Source organism: Cucurbita pepo, chromosome LG01 (assembly GCF_002806865.2).
Source record: "Cucurbita pepo subsp. pepo cultivar mu-cu-16 chromosome LG01, ASM280686v2, whole genome shotgun sequence".
In the NCBI taxonomy this organism is placed as follows: domain Eukaryota; kingdom Viridiplantae; phylum Streptophyta; class Magnoliopsida; order Cucurbitales; family Cucurbitaceae; genus Cucurbita; species Cucurbita pepo.
The window spans coordinates 17590499-17618460 of record NC_036638.1 but is presented as its reverse complement, the minus strand read 5'-3'; the positions used below and the strand labels follow the sequence as shown (position 1 = coordinate 17618460).

At 35.7% G+C, this 27962-nt stretch overlaps 1 protein-coding gene across 4 annotated transcripts; it reads right to left on the bottom strand.

Annotated features, from left to right (window-relative positions):
• Positions 1-342: 342 nt before the first annotated feature.
• Positions 343-24127, bottom strand: LOC111787769. 4 transcript variants are annotated; one of them, XM_023667831.1, is made up of 20 exons: positions 23904-24127; positions 23622-23836; positions 21296-23531; positions 20882-21205; positions 20529-20730; positions 19154-19323; positions 18886-18974; positions 16016-16147; positions 15800-15916; positions 15156-15248; positions 11492-11569; positions 8841-8897; positions 6769-7588; positions 6632-6687; positions 6218-6297; positions 6014-6096; positions 5862-5941; positions 5057-5136; positions 2400-2445; positions 343-1923 (listed from the first exon to the last, which is right to left on the bottom strand). In XM_023667831.1, exons 3-20 carry the CDS (start codon positions 23529-23531, stop codon positions 658-660), a joined length of 6009 nt encoding a protein of 2002 aa, XP_023523599.1. In that variant the 5' UTR covers positions 23622-23836; positions 23904-24127; the 3' UTR covers positions 343-657. The 4 variants fall into 4 exon arrangements, with proteins under 4 accessions (XP_023523599.1, XP_023523586.1, XP_023523605.1 ...); XM_023667818.1 differs by having other exon boundaries at positions 21296-23836; XM_023667837.1 differs by having other exon boundaries at positions 6787-7588; positions 21296-23836.
• Between the last annotated feature and the right edge of the window lie 3835 nt (positions 24128-27962).

Below are 27962 nucleotides of genomic sequence, written 5' to 3'. Positions count from 1 at the left end.
CATAACAAAGGTACCTGTGATGAGTTCATGCTGCAGACCATTTTTCATCAGTAATGCAAAATTGCCGTCATGAATGGTGATGAGAGAACTCCATTTAGCGACATGTTCCAATCACACCCTTATAAGTACAGCTTATAATAGTAAAATAAGCAACTACAAGGAACTTCTAATAAATCATATCCGATGATACAAATAGAGGGTAAAAACAAAAGCAACTTTCCTTCATATAGATGCTTAGTTTCACCTGACATGGTCCACGTAATTTGCAGGATAGGCGAGACAGCTTGAAGGGTAAATGAAAAGGAAATGTTTCGAATCTCCCATAATCATAAGCAAACGACATCAAGAATCAATGAAAATTTTATTTTCCCAAGATCATTAAACATTGCGTCTCAATTTAATTTTTGTGAGAAAATGATATACAAATAAGAATGCTACCTCTTTGAGGTGCTGATTGATGGATAAAGATCCAAAACCTAATATGCTGATGGCAGCAAAGATCAACCTCATGCATAGCACTACTAATTCTGGAGTAACAGCACTACCATACTGAAGTTGGAAGAAACTTCCCATTGAGTACCAAACCTAAGTAAGAAAAAGAACTGAGAGTACATTGGGTTCTATTGAAATTTCAGTAGATCACGGCTTTCCTAAGACTTAACGCTGATTTTGGTTTTGCACATGCTGATGAGAATCGTCATTAGCTTTATCCACTCTAACGCTTGGTTCATCCGAGCAATATGGATTTATCCCTTCGTTTGGTATATTTTCATCACCCGTAGTGCTTGCTCCACCCCTGATGTTTCCCTGGTATCCCCATTGATTCCTTCTCTGTGACCAATGGGGGCCAAACTGTGTATTACGCCACTTTTGCTGCCTAAAGTACCTTCTTCCTAAATCATATGATGATTCCTTAGCCTGTTTTAGTATCTGTTGGTTGTTTGATAGAATGCACAAATCCTGCTGGTATGTAGTACTTGTACAAGGAGTGCCTTCTTCTGAGAAAGAAGTTCGAGAATCGTGGCTGTTCGCCTGCCCTTCTTGAGAACATTGTCTATCGGAAGTACCACAGGCAGACATTAGTGGGCCTCTCGTACCCCGGGGATATGGTGGCAAGGGTGGAAAAGGATGAAAAGGCACACCAGGAGCAACATCCCAACACTCCAGATTCTCTGCACAGGATGTTCCACATTGCTGAACAATAGAAAACGGAATTCCGTAGGACACAGGCAAGCGAGAAATATATCTTTCCTGTGGATGCCCAACCGTGGAAAAAGCACAACTCAAATTGCCAATACTCTGTCGAGGAGGATCTAAAACTGTTGAAAAAGGACTTGAGGAAGCCACAGGGAGATTGAAGGGAGATGAAAATCCAGGAGGAATATCTTCAGGGATGTTTTGCACTGCACTATCTGCCCTAATATCTTCGTCTTGGCAACAACATACTTCCACAGAATCAGAGAAGGAGGAGTCTTTATCTACACTGTTTACCTTGTCTATCGACATTGGTGCCACTCCAACACTATCTATTTGGCTGGAATCAAATCGCTGCACCAATGTTGATTCAAGCTTCTGCTCCTTGAATCTCAGATCTAGGCTTGTGTCTGCAGGCAGATCCCATCTACTCTTACGCTTACGAATTTTTTGTCCATCCAATAAATGACCAGCTGTAGAAGCCACAGAACAAACATCTGCAGGATGAGCATCTGGAAGAGACACTGGAATTGACGACTGCTTAACACAGTCAATGGCATCTGTGGGTCTAGAATCCTGATCATGCCGGTAACTGTGAGATGCTGTAAACCTACTGCAGTTTGAACCCCTGTAAGCTTCCAATCTCCCATCCTCCCTCTCAGAGTAACCAAATTTTCTATTATGTCTGGGGAACCATCTGTCTCGAAAACTTCGGGCAATTTGATGTACCTGCAGGTCCACACTTAACTCATCAAAACTGGACTTCAAAAGCTTTTGGCCATAGATAAAGGCCTGGATCATGAATTATATTTGATATTTGCATAAAGAAAATTATTGGTGTTCTTTAGAAAATTGTTTAGATGCGGTATACACTTAATAAAAATTATCATTACTGATCTTTGAGTACATTAGAGATTTATGGTAATTACCTTTTTCTTGATACATTGCAAATAGCAACTGTGAAATGTAGTGTGTAAATTTTGCATAGATCTTTCATTTGAAAATAATTTTTTTATTATCATACTTGTGACTTCACTCTTCAATATTGAAGCTATGGAGACCCGCTTTACAGCACCAGACATATATTTTTATATAGAAATTTCATTTGTAGTTAAAGTTCTTATACTCTACTCTTAGCAATATTGCTCTTTAAGAAAGTTCAAAAAACTAAATATCTCAATACTGTAATAATTTGTAACTGATACCTGTTTGTCGTCATGCTCTGTGAGTGACAGTAAAGACACCCTCAAACTGCATAAATGTAATTGTGTAAGGACCAATAAAATACAGCGCATGCGAAAAATATCTACAAATTATCACTCACTGCAGAAGAAGATGATTAGCTAAAGATACAGATACACAAGTCAAATCCTTTATTGAAAGTTTGTTTTTCTCTTTTGGAAGTATACATTCAAAAGAAAAGAACAAACACATCTATGATGCATGAACTGGCAAAGCATGTTCTTTTTTTGGAATTTGTACTCAATAGTTAAAGACTACTTGCAACTCGAACTACTTGCAACATTTGATGTCATGTACTTTGAGCAACTTGGCTTCGCACACTTCAGTCCCTATCAGTTATGATAATTTCACTTTAATCTATTTAAATTTATTTTGTACAAGTTCCTCAATGGTCCGAAATATCGCCTTTGTATGACCTACCTAACTACATGAATCTTTTGCTAGAACTTCACTTTACTTTAGAACGACTCTTGGAGGGTGGTTGGTTTGACAATGATAAATGATACAAAGTTTCAGAAAATAAATATATATTTTGCTACATCCAAGGTGATCGAGGCAAAGGAAATCCCTTTTTCCTCTTCTCCTTGTGGCTGATGTCCTAAGCAAACGTCTGGACTGCTCAGATAAAAGCAAAATTCTGCAAGGCTTCACAGAGGGGCAGTAAAAAATGGAACTCTCAACTATCTCATGTTTGTGTCAAACGTCCCTGTCCTAAGTGAGAAGGACAAATGTTTAAGCCATGAGAAATGTATCAAAAAGAAGAAAGAAAATCAAAGGGCCCGGGGAGGAATTCTCCAACCAAAAACAGCTACTTACAATTTCAATCTTAAACAATCATGGAGAGGGGGTTGCTATTGAATATCCTAAAACTACCGACACCAGAAAGAAGCAGTGAGAAATACATTATCCAAAAAAAATTGTATGCGTTTAAATTGGCTTCTGGAGGTTAATTTGGGTAAAACAACCATAAATGACACCAATACTAGCTGGGATCTTGTAGAAGCTAAAGCTGTTTTGTTCAAACGCAAGTTGGAAGAACGGCCTACAGTCTATGGTCACTTTCGTGGAAAATCCTAATAAAATCACATGTTGGAACCTCAGCTAACATTGAACTAAAAAATTGACAACCAAAAGAAACTCTTCATGACTAAAGCAGGCAAAACAACCATTGCTAATTTAGTTCTTGCTAGCCTCCTATTTATTACATGTCTTGGTTTAACTCCCAACAAAAATTGCAAATATCAAGAAAATAGTTCGGGAGACTTGCGTTGGGAGGGAGGGGTTGGTGATAGCTGCAACCATCAAATCAACTAGACACCACAAGGTGGTTAACCTGTGGACGGATGGGGTTTGGAGATAAGGGAAGATAAAGTCGAAACATAACTATTTTGTCAAAGTGGCTGCAGAGATATCTTCTTGAGAAAAGATAGCCTTTGACACAATATCATAGACAATACATATGGTGATTTATCCGCGACAAATATTAAAGCAACTAAACTTCTAGGTGATACTCTTGGAATTCTATTCCAGAATAAAAATGTTGGTTCACCGAGTTACGAGACTGTTTCCAAGACTGCTCGAGTTACAGAGACAAAAATATAAATCCGAAGATATATGATTGTCAATAAAGAAATAATTGCTTCTTTTAAGATCAGAAGAAACATTCAATGCAGTGTAAGGAAAGTCACCATTCTCTTAACAGTTTAAAACTAACTGTGACCATTAAAGAGGGGAAGCCAAGAGGATCTGGATTTTGGAAGCTTCAAGGACTTCTTCAAGCAACATTGCAAGTCTACAATCCATTGTTTCATCCTAGAAAACCAGCTTACCCACTAAGATTAGTAATAAATCTGGAATCAGAAGTTCCGAAGAACATCAACCTCTTCATTTGTCTCAATGCTAAGGAGGAATTCACTCAAATAAAAGGCTGAAAAAACGTCACCCCAATATCCAAAATTTTCCTACCTGTTGCATTTTGTGCAAAAAAGATAATGTAACGTTGGATCATATCTTCTTCAATCGTAAGTTGTCTCTAGTGGTAGCATTTATTGCCCAAATTCTTTGATATTCGCAGTAGTTGTCTATATAGAATGATGAAAGAAAACTGCAGATCAAGTTTTACGTGCTAAATATCTTTTAACGAGAAAAAAGAGAATTTTGGGTACTAACGCTATAAATGCTTTTCCTTGAGAAATTCGGTTCGAAAGGAATAGAATGTTCCAACAACCATTTGGAGAGAGTGAATAGTTTAGCTTCAATATAAAGTTCATGTGGTATACTTTTTTGTAACTATCCTCTTAGCTGTTGGAGGCAATTGGAGTGGTTTTATATGATTGCCTAGGTAATAAATGGGAATTTCTTATCATCTCTTTTGTATTCTTTCATTTTTTAGTGTAAGATGTTTCTCATCTTAAAAAGAAAACATCCGATAGTATCTCCATGATGAATTTTCTAGATTTAAAACTTTAAAAGGAAAAAGAATAAATAATTTTACACTATGTAAGGCACCATCAAGAAGAAACTGAAAACTTCGATAGCATATCTCAACAAATTTAAATTACCACATAGTTCAACATTATATGTAAGGAAATGACTGGAAGTAAGCATGACAATCTCTAACCTTTCCATTCCAGGGCAAGGAGGACCTCCATTAATAAGCTCTGATGTGAGTATCTCTCTCATCACCAAGTATTCTAAGACCTGCAGAAGAGTTCGATTATTAACCCCTAGCATCTAGATATTGCAAGAAGTGCATTTTAAAATTCCTCATCTTGTTCAGAACGAAGTTCTGAAATGAATCTCATTAATTTTTTGTGTTTGGACACTGGAAAAGAAAGGAAAATACAGAGTTTACTGATGTAGGCTATAAATTTGATTTATTAATATAAAATTAAAATAAAAGTAATTGAACTCCAAACTTTATGAAATCTTGCAAGTCCGGAAAAGTTTTAGCATAAAAACATGATTTGAAATCTATTCTCTTTCATGTGACGCCAACTGAATTCATTTGAAATTATTCAAATTCCTTAGGCAACAAAATAGACCAAGATTGTCACATCAGACATTTATTAAATTTTGGAGACTCAAGATTTCACATTATTTTGCCTCTTTTAAAATGAAAAGCCAAATTCCATTATTTTTTAAACAATGAGATGAAAAGGAACAAAAATGTTCAAAGTATACAAACTCCAATAAGGAACCAAACATGTTAAGCAAGGGATATAAAGGCACCCCAAATAAAATTTCATTATTCTAAATGGAAGTGCAAAAACAAGAGTAAAAAAGGAGACAAAGAANAAAAAAAAAAAAAAAAAAAAAAAAAAAAAAAAAAAAAAAAAAAAAAAAAAAAAAAAAAAAAAAAAAAAAAAAAAAAAAAAAAAAAAGAAACGTAAAGAAAGAATTGCAACTTCCATTAAGAGTATTACCTTCAAAAGTTTCCGGAGAATAGGTATCTTTTTGAAGTCACTTCTGTATTGCTTCATTATATTATGCAACATCCGCAAACCTAAGAGCAAAAAAGAGCGGGGGAGATTACCATTTACACTCCGATTCCACCAAAAAAACTGAGAGAGATTACCATTTTTGTTTATTATGTCAGTCAATACTACTCGTGATTTTGTCTTCAAAAGAGCATCAAGGATCATTGAAAGATCTCGATTGCTGTCAAAACAAGAAAAAAACATTTAATATTTTCACATGCGTAATATAATGAGTCTAAAAGACAACAGGATAAAATTCATAATATCGAACATTGAAAAAATAAAAAATAATCAAAGGCAACCTTTGAATTGCTTCACCACTGGCACTTGCATCTGATGCAGCAGTCAGGAGAAGAAGCTTTAAGTACCCTTTAGGGGCGTCCTGTTAGAGGGAGGAAAAATCTTATGAGTACTCAAAACACAATGCATACATCTCTACGAGCACACTGTATCGGATGCAAATCCACCCTGTTTTGCCTTCGGGTTAAGGCAAAAATGACAGTTTATCAAGAAAAAAAGTACAGAAGAATAGGCTACACAAACAGAAACCAATACTTTGAGCCATGAAAAAAACACAAGAATTTCATGAGGAAAGAGAATCTGATGGTAGAGCATAAAAGGGCCCAAATAAAATAACCATTCATTGCCACAAGCAAATAAAACTAAAAGAGCAGAAAATTCAACAAATCAACATGCAGAAAGCCATAACAACTCACTTTTCTTTTGCTAATTCCCCCTTCAGCATCCAGGAGTTCATTAAGCTTCTCCTCAACTGAAGCATTAAATAAAATTAACCATTAACAAGCCTATCACAGCTATTTAAGCTAAAGCTAGTATTCCAAACGTGACTAACCTGCCTCAAAGCGGTTACCTGAAGAACCTTCAATCAATCGCTTGGGCTTTACAGACGAAATCTGGGGCTTGTTAGTTATTTGAACTTTTTCTACCGAGCAAACTTTTCCTTTCTTGATGGAACCTGGTTTACGTGAAGTTTTCATTTGAGGATGCAACTTTATATACACTTTCTTATCTTCAACAGCATCCAACTTGGATTTCTTACGAGCATCAAAGTCATCAAATGATAACTTTGCTTCCTGCTCATTAGAGCACGTGTTTTTGTTGGAAATACTTTCCATAAGAGATATTTCTGTCTGATCAACAAACACAGGTTTGCTCGTCACATCTTCAGTTTGCTGGGTTATTTCCGGCAGTGGAATCGGTGATGCTACCTTTGAGTCTTCAAATTCCAATGAACTGTGCAATGGTGAAATGGTAGAGGCAGAAAGGTTAAGAGGATCCTCTTTTTCTTCAGAAATTTTCGCAGCAGAAACCTTAAGAGGATCCTCTTTTTGTTCTGAAATCTTCGATTCGATAGCTATACTGATAGGTTGTTCTCTCTTATCCTTAACCCCTCTTATACGCTCTGAGGGCTGCATTTTAGCACCATCCAACGAACTAACTGCAGTTTGCAAGCTATTATTCCAACTTCTACCATCTGCACGAACCATCACTGGTTCTGGAAATTCTTCATCTGAATCACTTTGAATAATGACCTCAGAATTGAGGGGGTCACCACCTATATAACCTCGACAATGGGAAGAACCACAATAACATCTTTTGGCAGCAGCCCCAAATACCCTTACATAATTGTAGTCAAATGTCACTTCTTCACCCTGAAATAGGAAAGAACTGGAGAGGATAGAGCTTCTTGCAAATGCAACGGAGGGCACTCAAACAAGAAACTGATCGGGTATAGACAAAATTGACATAAAAACATGAATACCTTTAAGTAAATAAAGGACCATCAAATATATCTGACACAACCAATCAAGACTTACTAATTACCAAAAGAATGCATGTTGAGTCTCCTCCCTAATTTATAAGTAAGGTTTTGATGAAAGAAAATTACCAGCTATTTCCTTGAATTGATGTCTATTTTCAAACATTCTATTTATTTTTGTCAAAGCTTTGTTTACCCAGAAAATAGAAATGGGGGAAAAAGAAGAAAACTGCTGCTGAGCTAAAAAGATACCAAAGCATCAGATATCAAGCTTTGAACAAAATAAAATGCAGGAATGTCTGAATCATCCAAGAACTTTGGGAAAAGTATTTGAGGAAAGGATAATTTTAAAGAAAATATATCTTACAGTCTAAGAGTTGAATGGAAATGTCAAGCCTGTTCAGTTGCATCCATCCATACAGATAATTAAAGGATCAAGTAAAAAAGATTTTCTATGGGAGACAACTTTCATTATCAAAAGAGAACTACAAAAAGTTATGAAATCACATGGTCATGCTTGTGTTAATAATGTCACCAAAACTAATTAACTAAGCTAAACTTGATTACAGCTGTGGAAAGAAACTTTCAATTGGCGCACAAAAGAAACTGAAACTATAGCTGTGGAAAGAAATATATACTTTATAACACGAGAGCCACATAAGTATTATCATCATAATTTGTACCACAGGAATTGATAGGAAAAAGGTAAATAAATAAACCATCCAACAGTTGTATTTCAGGGGCCCCAAACAGATGGAGGTTACAGAAGTATTCTCTACCATTGAGTCAAAAGGTAGATCTTTTAAAAGAATTGAGAAAAACACGCACACCCCTTTTCATTGACGAAGTACAAAAAAAAATCTTACAGAAGTACAAAAATTCCAACCCTTGGAGCATAAAAGAACATGCCCCAATTAGCATTCCTTAAGGGTTATATATAATAACCAAAAAAAGAATTAGAAACAAAACACAAAAAAGAAATATCAAACCTCACTTTGTCAACAACCACCACCCAATCCCTACTCTTTTAATTAAAACTTATACCCTTTCAACCAAAAGCCATCCAAATCATAACTCATGGATATTCTTTCTGTTAATGAATCAGTAAATGAACATGAAGGTAACAAAAGAAAACAGTAAAATACCTTCTTAATATCACTTAGCGCAAAGAGCCCAATGCAGATTTCTCCATTCACCATCCACTGTTACAATACTAAGAAAATGAGAATTGAAAAGAAAAGAGAACTATAGAATCATAAATTCTCTAACAACACTCTGAAACCTAAAGTTTAGGTTGCTAGCACTGCCCTCAATGACAGGAAAATTTTGGAAAATAAAAAACTTCATTGCTATTGAAAAGTAGGAACTAACCTGGTCAACAGAAATATTAAAAATCTCAAACTGCTAAAAACCAAGGTTGGTTGACATGCAAATACATAAAAACTATGCAATGACCATGACTTTTCAAAGTAAATTTCTTGGATGGATTGCTTGCCGTCTAGCCATCATTATTACTGGAGGGATTCTAGAGAATGGCCAAACAAGTAATCTTCACGTCCAAATCCTCACTAGGATTTTCTTTTTGTAAGGTCATTTGGAATGACAAGTTTCAAGAAAAAAAGTCAGTTTTTAGCTTTAAAGTTGTTCGGCGATCAATATAAACACTCATGAAAAGTTGCAGAGTTTGGTCCGTGGCTCTCAATATTTTCCCTCATTGCTATTGCATATGAATCTTATGAGGTAATGGAAGAAGTAGAACGAATATTTCACAAACAACCCTACACTATTTAATCGAGCATAACATACCCTACGACCACCTCTAATCTCTTTTGGTTAATTCAGACAGGCCAACTTCTAGAGTTTAAAGATAAAGGTCCCTCACTCAATGCAGTTAGTGTATTTTATGAGAAATATTGATCCATAGGAGAATATTCTAGAATTATGAAAAGGGTATCTCCACTTCACTAAACACTAGAGTATATTGTTTATGCTTCTTCTTAGACTCATAGGAAATCTAACTATTATCTTTCATTGGCATGCACCATAAGAGTACTTCAAACAATGCAATTGTGCTTTACCAAAAAAAACAATAACAGCGAAAATACCTAATAAGAAAACCCCTCCAGAGAATTGCAGACCTAATGACAAATATCACTTCTCCCTGGACTAACTGCAAATTCCCAGAAGCACCAAGACATTTGTCATCTCCCTAATTGGCAAGGGATGGCAAAAGCCAAGACAAAGTGAAGAAGAGATGCCCGAGAAGGACAAAAGAGACGCTACATAATGTAACCTCAAAGAACAAATGGTATAATCGAGGCTATAGGGTACACACAAGGGACTATTACCCACCTAAGAATCTCCCAAAAGTAGGTATTCAAACCATTGCCGACAAAGCATTTAATAAATTGACAAAAGAAAGAAAAATCAGAAGAGGTAGCTGTCCAAGGGCTCCAAGAATGCCTTTCAACCTACAACATACAAACTAAAGCCAACTCAAGAGGATGAAGACCATAATTTCTCAATAATAAATTTGTGCCACCGAGTCCAGAAGTGCCATAACCACTTAACCAACTGGATTCCATCGTGAAATCTCATATTACCTATGTCGAAACACCCAAGTTCCAATGATCTTGTTGCCACCTTCTAGCCAACCAAATGAGAACGCTCTCCTTCAATTACTGAAAAATTCTCTCATAAACTTCTCAATAATCTTAGTATTTACTAACCAAGACAAAGATCCAACATATATAGAGGAAGTCAGAATTCTGCCCAAGACAGACGGGATGATGGTTCACCTACCTCCCTCAGACAAGAACACTCTATTCAAAAAGGAAAGCCATTCTTGGATCTTCTCCATATAAGAAGAAGAAAGGAAAGCCTAAAGGAAAGCCATTCAAAATGGATCTATTCCAAAAGGAAAGCCAAAACAACAATTTCAAAGAACTGTGACCTAAAGAAAAACCTAGATAAGAAGAAGAAAAGCTACCACCTCACAACCAATAGTTGAGGCCCAATTACCCAGTTTAGTACGATTATTATTTAAACTAATGATAGAACAATTACCTCTACTAGTCTTTAAAATAAAAATGGACTCGAGAACAAAAAGAAGGCAATTAGTGACATTGGAAAATTGAGGATGCACAAGACACAACTTATGTGAGATCCCACATCGATTGGAGAGGGGAACGAGTGCCAGCGAAGACGCTGGACTTCGAAAGGAGGTGGATTGTGAGATCCCACATCGGTTGGGGAGGGGAACGAAGCATTCTTTTTAAGGGTGTGGAAACCTCTCCCTAGCAAACGCGTTTTAAAACCTTGAAGGGAAGCCCGGAAGGGAAAGTCCAAAGAGGACAATATCTGCTAGCGGTGGTCTTGGGCTGTTACAACTTATCCTCCCCGATTGCCCCATGGAACCAAAGTCTTTCTTCCAAAGAAACTTCCCCAAGAAATTTCAATCTGCATAATCACAAGTCTTTCAAAATCAATCTTAGAAATAACAACTTCATATCTGTTTACAACTCCTATAATCCCCTATCGCCCCACTGGCCATAAGAACTTGATCTAGAATTTATCTCTTTGCCATAAAGAGCCCTCGAGACTCAGCAATCAGTCTAGGAAGGTCTTTCCTCAAACTAAAGGGCAAACACAAAAACCTTAGGATCTCATCAGGCAATAATATACCACTTCTGCATACAAGTCCTACCTTCCAGGGTGAAAGTGCACACAAAAAGAAGACAACATACCGAGAAAATATAACAATATGCTACAATGTTTTAGTGAATAAGATATAAACCTTTTCTGTGCGGCAATTTGGATCACAGCTGTGGTTAATGAAACGCCCCAAATTTCCCTTGCCACATGCATCTATGATCTGTAAAGCACGTATAGATGAATAAAAGGCTTGAAATAACTTTCACCAAAAGGGGAAATGAAGGAGAAAGACGATGCAATTAAGAAAAGAGGTCTGTCACTGGTATAGGACAGGATGGAATATGATAAAATCTCAAGCTATATAGTTCTTTCACAACAAAATGTTAGCTTTAACAGAATACAATAGGAATAAAAAAAATTCTTGTAAATAATTCTTACTGTGTAGTAATTAAGACATGATATTATCAAAGCATTACTTAAAAGAAGCCCAGGTCAAGAGGAAAAAAAGATTCCTTCAACATGTTCATTTTTTTGTTTCTCTCCCACAGAAGTGGAAGGAAAACAAGTAAAAATCTCAAATATCACTAGAGAGCCAAAGGATATACAAAGCACTCAAATACCAGGTTCTCATGAGAAAAAATTGAAGGAAACACCTGGTGGATAATTGAAGGAAACCCTAACTGTAAAAAAAAGGATCTCCAATCCAAGATAACACCTGGTGGATAATTACATAAGTCCTTGGAGACTGCCACCCAAACTGAGGCATTGAGTCTGACATTGGATCGATCCCTAATAAGATTTTGTTGTTCCTTTTTAGCCAAATACCACAAAGAGAGAGAGAGAGAGAGAGAGAGAGAGAGAGAGAGAGAGAGAATGACTTTCCAAAGAAGTCAACCCCTGTCACAAAAGGGAGGATGCTGGAGAACCTCCTAAACCATAGACATAAAGTCCACATGCCTTGCACACAAACTTCAAACAACTGGAAAAAAAAAAACTATCCCTGTAGAGCGAGCAAATTGACAACTCCAAAGAATATGATTCAGGTCTTCCCAACACTCTTACATAGAATGTACCAATAAGGACCCACCACAAAGGAGGAATGTCTCACAGTACAATCCATGGTATAAACCTACCCATGCAAAACATGTCCCACCAAGAATTTAACCATCTCCAACATTCTAACCTTCCATGACAAAAAAGGACACACCATCAGGAGGTGGGGGATCACACAAGATGGAAAAAAGAACTACATGAAAACAAAAGAAGGATTAAGACCATATAAAACCGTCCCTCCCAAAGACACAACTGAAGCCTCCCCTAATAGTGAGAGATAGGCCAACACCTCCATTGTTTCCTGATCGTGGCCAATAAGACCGAGAAAAAGAGAGGAAAGGGGATTACCTTGACAAGAGAAACTCTATCAAACTATTCTTCATGGATAAAGCCAAGGAAATTTAGAACAGATGGGTCTATTCTCCACCCAAGTGTCCTCACGAATGTTTTTTTTTTTTTTTAATAAGAGACAATTTCATTGATGATTGAAATTTACAAAAGGGATATACAATCCATGGTGTTTACAAAAGACCTTACTAATTTTCAATGAGGGAGGTATAACTATAGGAGTAAAAATATTAGACATTTTCCACCAAGATCTAGCTAGGCAAACAACATTGTCGAAAAGTTTTGTGTAGGTCTGTGTCTTTTCTGCAAATATTCTCTGATTTCCTTCTTTCCAAATGTAAGTACTAGACCCATTCCCCACCAAACATTTGACAAACTAAGAAAGAGGATGCCAAGCGCAATCACCCTCCAAGGTGTGTGAAAGTGCCGTTCAAAATCCCTCTAGCAACCCATTCATAAGGATGAAGGTTATACTTGCACGCAATAACCCTAAGCCATAAAGCATTAACCTCCAAGGGAAAACATCACAACCATTAACCCTGAGCAATAAAGCATTAACCTCCAAGGGAAAACATCACAACCATTTGGCCTAAAGGGAATCTTTAGGCCACCTTAGGTTACTATTACCTAACACCCCAAGCTCCACCTCCCAACGATAAGATGAGCTCTACATTAGTCTCTTAATAAAAAATAAAAATAAAAAATAAAAATAAAAATAAAAAAAGAGCCCCCAACCATTTTCACTCCTTCCCACATGAAGTCTCTCACAATCCTCTTTGAACTCTCACAAACCCCAACAAAAAGATTAAAGACATAAGAGATTGATCAAGATACCACTAAACACAGAGTGGATTAGGGTCAATTCACCTTCGTTCGAAAAGAAGACTTTCTTCTCGAAGGCAAGAGGTTTTTATAATTTCTCCAAGACCGATTTCTAAATGGAGGCACATCTAAAATCATGGCCAAGTGGAAGACCAAATTAAGAGGAATGAAAGGAGATAACCTCATAATCACCAAGGAAGCTCATGAGTTCACTCAACGGGGAAGAGAATCTGATTATAGATAAAGACAGCATTCAATAATTCCAAGGAAAAATCTAGTGAGAACAACTTGAAAACCAGCAAACCAAACCAACTAAAACCATTTCCTTCGAGCTATAAAAAAATGGCAGCATACTTCAGCCAGACCTCCAAAAGGATGATCAGCATCTAAAAACGAGAACTCTTTTATGGAACAAAATCATCAATAACGAACTAAAAATCACCTTTGCCTCAAGAATGAATAACTAACAAAACCAAAAGCTTCTCAAGCACACCAACGTGAAAGAAAAAATCAGCCAAATCTTCTGCAAGCACATGTTCAAATTAATGACCCAAGTAAACACATCCAATAATGATGGCAAAAATCAGCCAAATGTTCTGCAAGCACATGTTCAAATTAATGACCCAAGTAAACACATCCAATAATGATGGCTCAACAATTAGCGCCACAATCTTAACCAATGAAAACTTAGAAGCACCAACTTATGACTTAGGCTTAATCTAGAATAAAGTGAGTCACACCTCATCAAGGTATTCATTGGGTCATATTTTCCTTCAACATGTTAAGCAATGATATTATACTTTTAGACATTTAATCAAGTGGAAGCTCAAGCCACTTGATCAAGAGGTGGAAGTCGTACTTTGGTAGCTTGGTCAAGGCTGTCTCAGAGGCCATACATTACCACTGCCTTCTATCTTTTTGTTACCACGTACAGTGGCAAAGACAACTCCAGGAGAATGAGGACTTCCAACTAATCTTAGCAGGAGAAGTAACAGTTTTCACAGAGGTTTTTATTCTAATCCAGACAAACAATATAAATAAAATTCATGGATTTCAAAGGTTAGTTGCAACTTTGCCCCTATACTTACATCTAAATTCTAATACCACTAGGCCTTAGCTTTGAGAATTCTTTTGATCTCCAATGATTTTCTTTTAGGCCCTAAATGATCATACATGACACCTACGTAGCATTCACATGGAACCACACCCCTCTAAACTGCATCTAAAGAAAAACCTCCGTCGTTAGAGAACAGAGCCCATTAAGGATAGAGAGAAGCTCCCCTGTCAAAGACAAATAAGCACAGCATAGCACCCACATGATGCCATAAGGATATTTACATTACATTGAAGGACTCTATAATTTCAATGTTATGTATATTCAGTCTTATAGTAGATAGAATCAAATCGTATATAAGAAGCAATATACCGTAATAAATTTCAACAAAGAATTCGCACATTCTACAACCCATAACTTAACAATCAAAATAAAAAAACTACTGTAGCAAGGTGACAACCTCACAATAAAACATGTGTTAAGAACAAGATCAAATTAAGAACATTAGCAAAGAAATTAAAGATTCAACCTCACTGCCATTGAGTGTCATGAAGTAAAAATGTCGATGACCATTCAATGCATACTCCTTTTGACGTGCCTCATAAGCATGCATGTCAAGAACCTGCATAGACCAAATAATAGAAATAAAAAATAAATATGATTAACATAAAATCATAAAACATCGAACACATCAAAATGTGTGTAAGGTACAATTAAATTAATGAGATGAAATCAAGAAAAAGGGAAAAGTCAAACCACATACCAAAGGAGGCTACGGATAACATCTCTGGTCGGACAAAAGAAAATTCATACTATAAAGGACTTTGACCTCTATACACATTCTCATTACTTACCTGTTATCCTTCCATTCTTATGGTCATAATGAGATTCACATATTCATGGACATATTCATACAGTTGCACTTTTTCTTTTCTTTTTTTCAGCGGAAAGAGTGAAATCATAATGGAGATTACACTATTGGTCCGACAAAAATAGTAGTTTCTTACCAGCACGTGCAATCAACATGATAGACAAATCAAATGAAGCAAGAAATATATATATATATATATATATATATATATATATATATATATATATGCAACTCTCAGGGTACATGAAAAGTAACCATATATCATCCTACAAAATGCCTTGGACTATGGATTTCACAATTACCTCTCCAACATACTCGATGAGAAATTGTCCTTTTGATATATCTTCAAGACACTGCAGCCCATAACCTTTCTTTCCACATCGCAACCACCGTAATTTGGCATATTTGCGTTTCTGGAACTGAAACCACATATTCAAAAATTAAATTCACTATTCCATCAGAACTTTACTTATTTACCAAGAAGATCAAACTAGAGATTTAAGAAAAGGTAGCTATACCTGTTGATTAGAACAAAGGTTTCCACAAGGACATGTACCTCGGACACATTCAATATTGAGCATTCGATTCAAGCATTCATCTCCACATCCTAACCGGCCATCCAAAGACGGTTTGCAATGACAAACCATTATCTGATTAAGATTCATAAATATACAAAATCAGGACAATACAACATTGGCCTAGATGTATTGAAACTCATAACCTAATTGGCCATCTGAAGGTTTCCAACACTGACAAATCATGATAAGATGAAGAACTATAAAATATACGAACAGACAAAACAAAATTGCCTACAAGATACTGATTCCAACCACTGGTCATATGTGCTAACAAATTATATTTTATCCTAGCCAAAGAGAAGATAGATAAATTTGTTCACCATCCTACAAGAAAAGAAAATAATATATATGAAATCAACAATAGGACAACAAATGTTGCAGCCTCAGCAACCAAACTTTATGAGAATAGCTACTCCATCAACTCCACGACTCAGGTGCGTTAGAACATCAACTTCATCCACTGTATATTTTCCATAAATTTCTGTACATTCCAAGGTAAATACAGGTTTACCCAGGTTTAATAGGAAGAACAAGTGCCCCAAAAGAAGTTCAAATTTTTCTCTGGTCCCTGGAGTTCAGGAGTCTCAACACGGGTGATAGGCTGCAAAGAGAGTTAAGGGCTGGTTCCTCTCACCCTCAGGTTGTAGATTGTGCTTAAAAAAGGATGAGACTATCGACCATCTGATTCTCCATTGTGATTTTTCTTTTCGCTCGTTGAGTTTTGTGGCTGGGTTGCTAGGTATCTCGTTTTGTTTACCCCAGAAAGTGGATGATTGAATGATGGAAGAGTTAACTGTTTCAAATCTTAAAGGTAAAGCCAAGGTAGTTAGAAGTTGTACCTTTAGAGATCTTTTGTGGCACATGTACAAGGAAAGGAATACAATAACTTTTGAACAAAATATGGCTTCTTGGTGGATTTCTTCACACGTGATTATTTTTAATTACAGCGTTCTGAAGATCATAAATTATTGAAAAGCTCTCTTTGTATAGGTTTTGGGGGGTGCTCTTTACCCCCTCCCTTAGATTGTTCTTGATCCTCTTGTGGAATATTTTCCTTCTCTGTTTTTATCATAGAAAAAAATCTTGTGCATTCCATGTCCATTCAGCGTTCCTGTGGACATTACTTCCATAACCACAGTCAAAGTTTCCAATTTTATTCTCGAACTTCACATCAACTTTATGAAGAGCAATACACCATAGACTGTCTTATAAAAAAAAATGTACTCTGCATTCTATGTCCATTCAGCGTTCCTGTGGACATTACTTCCATAACCACAGTCAAAGTTTCCAATTTTATTCTCGAACTTTTCACATCAACTTTATGAAGAGCAATACACCATAGACTGTCTTATAAAAAAAATGTACTCTAGACTGTACCCTGCCTTAATAAATCTAAACGCATTGCAGTGACAAGTTCCATTTTCAAACATTCCCCCAACTAGAAAATAAATTACATGGATACGCTGACTGTATTACTTTTTTTCTTTTTTTCTTTTTTTTTTTTTTTGAGAAATGAAACTTCAAATTAAAAATATATATTCTACAACATACATAGACGCATAGAGGATAAAGAGCTGTGAAAAAGCAAGCATTAGTAAACAAACGGAACCATCAACCAACTCCGTGAATCATTTCCCAGCTCATTGTTCTGTGAAAAAATGAACTGAAAAACAAATTCAGAAGAAACCTCTTCACTTGTCCCTCTCCCACTGATGGAGGCTGCTCGAATATACAGGGAATTTGTGGATCAAAAGTCAGGTTTTTATTCTGTGGAGGCAGTTAAATTTGGAAGGAGGTCCTTAACCACGTTTTTAGGAAAGACTAAGGATTTTCTAAAGCAGGGTTAGAAAAGCCAAAGTGCGATGGGTAAGGGGAAGATTTGTGAGCCAGTCTAGTGCTGGAAAGGACAAAACACCTTTAGTTAGAAAGGAATAGGAGATTTTCAAGGATGTTTACCGGGATTTTCTAGAACTTATAGCACTTCTTTTCTTGCTTCAAAGTTAAGTTTCCTCGCAAAGGACTACAGCATTCCTTTTTTAATTACAACTAATTGAAGGATCTTTCTTAATTGCTCTTAGTAGTACAAAGAGATCGTATATCTCCTACCTTGTGCTTTCTTAGTTAATGATTTGCCTTATTAAGGAAACAATATAATAACTTTACAGGTAGACCCCCATTTGATGGAAAGGTTGTATGAACTAAGTTAATAGAAACAACCCACACTCTCTTCCATATATATGTATATACATACATACATACATATATATATTTGTACATTTGTATGACAAAAGGCTTGGTATCTATCCCAAGCCAAAGCAACAGAGCTAAAAAACACTCCGGAAAATCAAGAACATGAGAATACAACAAAAACCTCCATTACTGAAGGCACAAGAATATGAAATTAAATTTACAGGTACTCCCCAATTTGATTGAAAGAGTGTATGAATTAAATTAGTAGAAACAACCCACATTTTCTTCCAAAAAATATATGGATATTGGTATGACAAAAGGCAACGTATCTAACCCTAGCCAAAGCAACAGAACAAGAAAAACACACAGGAAAATCAAAAACATGAGAATACAAACAAAGATCTCCATAGCTAAAGACACAAAAATATGAAAATCATCCAAACCTCACAGCACACTTCTCAAATGTTTTTCTTTTTCCACTTACCATTTTCCATGTTTCCCAACTAATACACTTGAGAAAGTTTCAGCATACTAGTTAAACCCACTTTGAACCTTGAGAGCACATGCATAAAAATCTTAATAATCATTAATCATGACAAAACATTTCTAGAAAAATGCACCTCATCAATAGTTTGAGTTTTACGACTGCGGTGCAAAAACTGATTGCTACTAATTGAAGAAAATTTGTTCTCCTGAGGAACTACCGTCACTGTAAAAAAGAACAGAAGTCACGTGTCAACTATAAGAAATGCAGGATATTAAGCTTAAAAAGTAGTTATAATCATCATGATCATCATTATTATCATTATATGTACTTCCTAAGGAAAATTGTAACTTAATTCCAAACTTTATAGTACTATGATGGCAGCCCAAGCTACATCCAAGTACCTGTTGTTGGATGAAAACTCTCTAATTCCCTATAAGTTAGCCGTTTATTGGAAGCATTTTCTTCCCCAGATTCATCAGATATTTCCAACTCTGCATTAATCTCTGCATTTGACTTCTCTTGTGGGATTGAGCAATCAGCAAAAGCTTTATCCACATTGTCCTTACAAGTCCTTTAAAGACAAACGAAGATAAATTAAATTTACAAATTTTAAAAATCATTGTAAAATATGATATGCACGCATATTTTTCTAGTAAAAAAAATTGCTGATGTATGAAATTTACACCCAAAAAAAAGGAAAAGATGCCCCAATCCAAGGGAGTTGCAAAAAAGAGGAGTTCAAAAGTTCTTGTAGTATATTGGTACTAGAAAAAGAAAAATAATATGCAAGAAACACAAACAGATTTGGCGAAGTAAAGAGCAGAGGATACCAAAAAAATAACCGCTTTAACTATATTAATTTGTAAAAAGCATATTCAAAAAATACGAACAAGATACACTCCACAATAATAAACTATTTAATACCACGAGAGTTTATTAAAGTTCATTCATGAAAAAATTAGAAAATTTATATGATGTCAAGGAGCAAGGGCATAGTAAATTTTAATCATGCCGAACTTTTATCCAGAAAAAATAAAAGAATACAAGGGGATAGAAAAAACCAAGCCATTAAAAAAAAATCAAACTAAAATAAAAATGGGCTCTAATCAAGTAAAATGAAAACTAACAGGGAAACCACAAAATGACTTGGCAACCAAAGCCCAAAGAAACTCATGGAACCTAATAAGAGCCCACACATCCACCTTAGTTCTCTTCAAAAGGACAGTGAAAAACATGGAACTACATTTAGCACAAGATTGAAAATACCATAACCCAGGCATATGGTATGACTTGGTCCTTTCTCTCGTAAGTTCAATAATATCCCAAAAACAGAGTGAAGATGGTAATATGAAAATCCCCTGAAGACTCTATTTCCAGAAAATATATATATATATATATATATATATAAATCGCTTCATGTAAATATCCAATTTTGTAACAAAAATGAGAAAATAAAAAAATATATATGGTAGCTCAAAGAGTAAGTAAGCAGCCTAACAAAACAAAAAAACAAATGGCATTTCACCAACTACCAATCTATATTTGCTAAGCAACACTCAGGCTAAGTTAAAGTTTCTTCAATCCCAACCCCCCGTTCCTAAGTTACTGGTGCCTACAAATGGTATAGTAGAATGCCGGTTCATGAAAATGCTGCATGAGAATACATTCTAATATTCTAATGCAAATTGTGAGTCTAAAAAGAAAAATTTTAAACAATTGAAGAAGATTTTGAATCACTGCCACCCTTTAAGTGGTATGTGGTGAATAAATGTGTACCATGTGCAACTTGCATGTCCTAAACTATCAACAAGAGAAGCTGGTATGCGTCGCCATTTATGACAATCATCACAGAGCACCCAAGCATTGCGAGGAGGTGTATACTGCTCATTCACAGCGCCCTGAACCACATTCAAATTTACTGCCGCAGTGGATGCAGTGATGTCATCGCTTTTCTCTGGCTTGTCTACAAGGTAATGTCCTAAAACATTCAAGTAAAATTAGAAAGAAATTTTCAATTTTTCCAATGGGTTAGCACTAATCTAGAACAAAAACAACTCTGATAATCATGTTCAGAGAAGGAGAAGAATTAAATCTACAAGTGAACTCATAATCAAATAAAGAAAAATTACCCACTACTTGGTGACTTTCCGTTTCAGTCAAAACTTGTTGGCATACACCCTTCTTGATTTTACTCTTATTAACAGACTTCCGTTGGTAAACCCTCTCTTTAGAAGCATTCTGTACTTTGCTTTTTGAGCAAGTAGTCTTGGACCTGCCTTTACTTGTTTTAATAGGTTTTGAATTTTTGGTATGTTTTTTCCTTGCAGATTGAGAAGGAAGAAATGTTTTCAAAGTCTCTGATTCAGGAAAGACACTGCCAACATCTGTTCTGCAACATTCTTTAACTTCGAGAGCGCCTTCCACTTTCAAAGCCTCTTCTGGAAGTTCAGTCCCTGTGACAAAGGCACTTGCTCCATAAACAATTCCTTTTACAGTTAAAAATTAGTTTAAAACATTAGCACCAATGTAAGTAAACGTCTCACCAGAACCAAGCTGATAGTCCACGTTCAGTCTTTGTCCATGCTTCTTTGATGCTTTGGACCTGTTCCTGCAAGCAGAAGCACCTGTGCCACCTTCCTGAGAATAAGTAACGACCTCACTGGGCTTCTCTTTCCTTCCATTCTTACTACTGGTAACATGTCCAGAAGCCGCAAAATTGTCTGAGGATGCCAAAACTGAGTCCTGAAAAATTTCCTGACGTATTGCTCCAACTTGAATATCTAAGATTGAATTTATCACTTCTGAATCAGGTGAAGTTCCAGGATCCAAACTCCTAGCATCACTTGCCCTTTCTACAGGCTCAACCAAATGGGAGGAAACACAGAGATTATCATTTGCATGTTTTGCAGATGGCTTGTCCACAATAATGGTGCAACTTGAGTCATTATTAGCACATTGTTCCTTGACAACAGAAGCATCTGGACATTTCTCTTCTTTCTCCTGATTCCTGTTGTAGCTGGAGATCATTCTTAAAGGCCCCTCATCAGGCTTTTGATCATCAACGCCAAGGGTTGATGGTGGAAATTCCAAATTACCTTCCCAATACGATTCGTCCCCATAATTGCAATTGTTACCCTTGGCAGACAATGATGAATCAACAATCTCGGGAACCACAATGTTCAGAAAATTATGACCTGCGTTCTTCCCTAATTTAACCTTCAAACGAATACGATTGGTTGAAGTTGAAGTAGCACATTTTCCTTGGATCCCTTTTCTTGATCTATGTGTACTTTCACTTGGCTGTTTCTTATTCCGCTTGGTGCCTCCTTGATTACCTTCAGATTTCTTATTTCCTTGCTTCTGGCTTTGATTTACTAGAACATCGTCAATTCTTTCAAATGACTGAATAATATAACCCAGTGATCCCCAGGGTGAAGGACGAGCAGGCCTGGATATAGAGCTTCTCCTCCTCCGTGCAATCTCAAGAATCAGTGCCTCTGACACTTTTTTTTTGCTTTTCCTGGATGCCCTTTTAGTCACAGTTTTTTGGCTTGATGTTTTCGTCCGGCCACTCCTCTTAGAAGATGGGTTCACTTGAAGAGTAGCTTCCTCCAGATTATGGTCATTTTCTATCTTGGGATCCATATGTTGTCCAGCATCACCATTATGACTAGTCAAGACATCAATATCGTCTTCTGCAACCTCTGAAACGTACTTGGATAAGGAATTACTGTCATGCTTTGCATCACACAGATCATTTTCTAGAGCGTGACTGGTTAGTGGTGAACCATCAGATTGAAACCATTCCCTTATCTTCTCGCAGCCTTGTGAAGGCAACATCTGCAAGCAAAATTCAGGATTGCTGTTCATATCAGCAACTTTAATAACTGTTTCTCCAGAGATACCACCACTGAAGCCCTCCCCGTCCATATTGCAAATATACTGATCATAATTGGCAACTGATTCTCCCAAACGTACTGATAGTACTTGAGCACTCTGTAAAGGGGACATCTCATTCAACACGTCTGTTTCTATAACAACTGAAGCATCAGTTATCCCATCGGTGACCTCTGAAAACGAACATCCAGTGCCATCATTTTCCAGCTCGTTCTGTTGTATGTAGTCACTTGTCAATTCATCAGCAGAAGCTGAATTAGAAACAATTTCACAGACTTTAGGAGATTTTAAGTCATCTGTACAAGTACACGTCCCTGCTAAAATAGGACCATTTTCTACTGTATCATCTCTTTCAACTTCTGCACTGCCATCAATTGCAAAAGTCTTATTATCCACTTCATCGGGTTTAACAGAATTTACTAATGACCCAGTTAAAGATATCATTTCCATGGTAGTTTTACAGCCCAAAATATCAACCAGACCACCAACGTCTGGAGACTCTTCCATACCCAAGCTCAATGTTCTATTCCCCAAGATGCAAGCCTCATTCTCCTCATTTAGATAGGGATCATTATCGCCCGAACCGGAATCACTTCCCAACCTTCCCTCCAATAGTAGAGTATCTACATGTTCGGGGCCTCTGAATGTCCAATCCTCCCCTTCAGCCGCTAGCTCCGATACATTCGTGCAGACATTATTCATAATCACTCCCAGTTCCCGAACTGGTTCAAACATCTGCCCCTTACTAGAACTAGATGGGAAGGAAGCCATCTCCTGGCGTGACTGCTGCTTGGGAAGAGGTTGACTCGAACAGCTGACCAGACGAGTACCAGAGCCGCAAAACGGTTCCCCGATCACAGCCGGGTCATCACATGAACCCATCTATCTTGCCAATAACGAAAACCAATCGATACCCATAACTCAAAAATTGCATGGAGCAACAAAATAGAAAAACAAGTAAAATGTGTGTACCAATAGCCTCCAATCAAATCCCGGTTCCACTAGCTCACAACATCTTCATCAATCGGAGAAAACAAGAACAACTCTCATCGCATTCGAAAGAAATTCCAACAGCCAGATAACACACCTAAAATGGCACTACTACCCGAACTATCTGCAGCATCAAAACCCTAATTTCAGAATTTGCAATGCAATGCAGGAACATCAACGCCGGAAAACACCGAGTTCTGCCAAAAAGAAAATCAAATAAAGAAAGAAAAAGTCATAAAGAATCAAAGAAAGACGGCAAATTACCTGGGATGAAGACGAAATTGAGTAAACGAATGAAGTTGCGCAGTTTTCCAATGGCGTCAAAATTGCTGCTCTTACGAATTCCGTTGGCAACCAAAGAAAGAAAAAGATCAAATAGCAAGAAAAGAGAATCGACGCGGGATGTTTACGCCTTATAAACGTTGTTCCAACCAGAGTTCCCGACCGCGAGAAGGAATTTGGTGTTGATTGGGAGTCGGTAGAGACCGTTTAGCCCTACACGCTCTGATCGTACGTTTTAGGGTATTTTGGTAATCTTACAACCCCTTTCGATATTTCTTTCCTTTTTTTTTCTTTTATAAATACGAATATTCGATTAAGAGTACATCTCGATTACCAAAATTAATTTATTAAATAAAAATTAATGAACTTATGGGTAACACTAATTATCCACTCAAATTATCAAAATAAAAATCATTCATTTTAATAGCTTGTTTCAATAAAAAAAAAAAATATATTAATAAACATTATATTTAAGTAAGACGATTTAATTTTTTTAATTATATGAGTGAAATCGAATATTAGAACTGAAAACCATAATTTCCACATTTTCTCCTGTTTAGAAAACAAAATAAATAAATAAATAAATAAACTTTATTTTGAAGGCTACATTTTAAATCTTTCTTGAATTTAGATAGATATTTTAAAATATCTGTTACTTTTTTTTATTTTTGTTAAAAAATATATTATATTATATATGTTTATATATAGAATTTTGTTAGAATATTAATTGAAAAGCAAGCATGTTTAATATTTTTTATTTTGACTTTAATAATTAATATTTTAGTTACCAATACGTCCATTTTTCGCCTAATATTTTAATTAACAGAGTTCATGAATATTTTATTAAAATTAATATAATTAATAGAAATGGGTAAGAGGCCGAGACAAGGAAGCCTCTTCTATTCTCGTCTCCGCCTCCTATTTTAATTCACATTATCATTAATTTTTTATTTGTTTTTATAAGAATCCCAGGAAAAATTCAAATTTAGTTTATAATTTAAAACGTCGTAATTATAATCTTTGTATACTTTTTATTAATGATATAATATTGTAATTAGTTCATTTATATTTTGATAAATTATGAAATTGGTCAAAAAATTAATATTTTATTCACGTGTTTTGATATGAAAATTATAAACGTACTCCGACAACGTTTATTTACAAGTATTATTTAAGTTGTTTTGTTTTTTCTTAAATCTCTACAATTTTTGTCTTTGTTCGTGCTCGGTATGTTTTGCGTCACATATAAATTTAAGTTTCTAATTTAAATCGTTATGGTTAAGCTTTTTTTATCGGATATATTCACTTTCATTCAAGTTTGTGCACTTTTATTCTCTTATCCACTATAAACTAAAACCCTTTATTTGGAATTCAACAAAGTTGATACCTCGAGAAAGGAGAAAGCTACATCTTATGCTTAAACGTCCTTGTTTAATATTTAACGTCATTTGCTTTTATCGTTAACTTGAGCTAATTATTAACATTGTCATAGTTCGTGTGAGATTAAATACTAAAAATGTTGGACCGAACATGCATTTTCATAGAAACAATATACGAGAAAAATCTATAAATAATACTTTAGTTATTTACGTATACTTAGAACAAGAACGACTGAGTTGTGAAGTGTGGGGACCTAAGTATATTTTATTTATTTAATAAATATGTGATGTCCCACATTGGTTGGGGAGGAGAACAAACCACCATTTATAAGGGTGTGGAAACTTTCCTCTAGCAGACGCGTTTTAAAGTTTTGAGGGCGAGCCCGAAAGGGAAAGCTCAAAGAGGACAATATCTGCTTGCGGTGGATCTGGGTCGTTACAAATGGTATTAGAGCCAGACACCGGACGATGTGTCAGCCTTCTCGCTGTTCTCCGAAGGGGGGTAGACACGAGGCGGTGTGCCAGTAAGGACGCTGGGCCCCAAAGGGGGTGGATTTGGGGGCGGTTCCACATCGATTGGAGGAAGGAAAGAGTGTCAGCGAGGACGCTAGGCCCCGAAGGGGGGTGGATTGTGATGTCCCACATTGGTTGGGAAGAGAACAAACCACCATTTATAAGGGTGTGGAAACCTTCCCCTAGCAGACGCGTTTTAAAGCCTTTGATAAGATAAGGAATCACTATATGGGGAGTAAGATTCGGATGACCTTGTTGATCGAATATCTCAAGACAACAACATTGTTTGAGATTTGAATCACTTTACAAGCAAGATCGATCATGTCTAGCTTGAATGATTCTTGTTGATCAACTATCTCTAGACAATAACACTTGATTGAGATTCGAATCACTCCATAAGCAAGATTGATCATGTCAAGCTTTAATGAATAGCACAAATGCTTCTTTTGCTACATTTTCCAAGTCTCGTTACAAATACAACATACATGGCTTTACATAGCCTCAAAATGAAACTTATTAAAGGCATTCCAAGAGTTGTAACATTCATACTTAATGACCATAATTAACCATTATGTAATTGTAAAAATAAAAAATCTTAAAATACATGAATGAAATACAATAACTCCAAATTGCTCTAAATGTAATCCACCTAAAATTTATAACACGAAACTTCATACTTCTTCAATGTGGTATGAATTGAAATATCTTTTGATAATTTCAACAATATATTTCTTCATATTTTCATTGAAGTATATTGTATGATTGATGTCTCTTGGTTCATATCATAATTACATTAATTAACAGATAATTTTACACAAATGACTAAAATGAGCATCATTTAAAAATTGGGGTAAAAATATAAAATGTTGAAATTTATGGTCCAAATGGAAATGAAACTCGAAACTCCATAATAAAATGCAACATTTTCAAACATCGAATCAAATAAAAATTATACNTCACTTTACAAGCAAGATCGATCATGTCTAGCTTGAATGATTCTTGTTGATCAACTATCTCTAGACAATAACACTTGATTGAGATTCGAATCACTCCATAAGCAAGATTGATCATGTCAAGCTTTAATGAATAGCACAAATGCTTCTTTTGCTACATTTTCCAAGTCTCGTTACAAATACAACATACATGGCTTTACATAGCCTCAAAATGAAACTTATTAAAGGCATTCCAAGAGTTGTAACATTCATACTTAATGACCATAATTAACCATTATGTAATTGTAAAAATAAAAAATCTTAAAATACATGAATGAAATACAATAACTCCAAATTGCTCTAAATGTAATCCACCTAAAATTTATAACACGAAACTTCATACTTCTTCAATGTGGTATGAATTGAAATATCTTTTGATAATTTCAACAATATATTTCTTCATATTTTCATTGAAGTATATTGTATGATTGATGTCTCTTGGTTCATATCATAATTACATTAATTAACAGATAATTTTACACAAATGACTAAAATGAGCATCATTTAAAAATTGGGGTAAAAATATAAAATGTTGAAATTTATGGTCCAAATGGAAATGAAACTCGAAACTCCATAATAAAATGCAACATTTTCAAACATCGAATCAAATAAAAATTATACTTGAAATTAAACGACAAGAAATGTATATATATATATATATATACACATATATACTTGTTGTTGCTGTTCTTATTATAAACATTACATGTTTTAATTTCAAAGGAAAAACACCCTCTAACATATGGGTATGGTTTGAGTATGGGTTGCTCATTTAAATCGTGTCCATCAAATATTCATTCTCACATATATGGTACGAAATAGTACAACATTTTTTCAAGGTTATGCATCTCGTCTCATATGAGCTCAATACCAGCGTTTGTATATTGATTTGAATTATAAATTTAGGTCATTGTAATTAATATTCGAGTACGACGTTTTATCGTATAATCTAGTTTAAGATAAAGTAAAAAGTAAATTCGGTGAGCGTATATAACACTTACGTCGAAAGTAACCATTAGTACCAGTATAAAAAAGTTGTATCAATTAACGGATTATCAAGCATATATCACGAGATATGAACATTTTCGAAAACTCGAGCTCAATTTTCTCAACCTTCAACTGTGATCATGTAATATATGCTTTATCTATCGATACAC

Coding starts and splice junctions, on each gene's coding strand:
- LOC111787769 (XM_023667818.1), bottom strand. CDS start 23,531: ATGGGTTCATGTGATGACCCGGCTGTGATCGGGGAACCGTTTTGCGGC. Junction 15,917..16,015: donor ACCTTTGTTCTAATCAACAG/GTATAGCTACCT, acceptor ATGTGGTTTCAG/TTCCAGAAACGCAAATATGC. Junction 15,249..15,799: donor TCATCGAGTATGTTGGAGAG/GTAATTGTGAAA, acceptor TGGTCTATGCAG/GTTCTTGACATGCATGCTTA.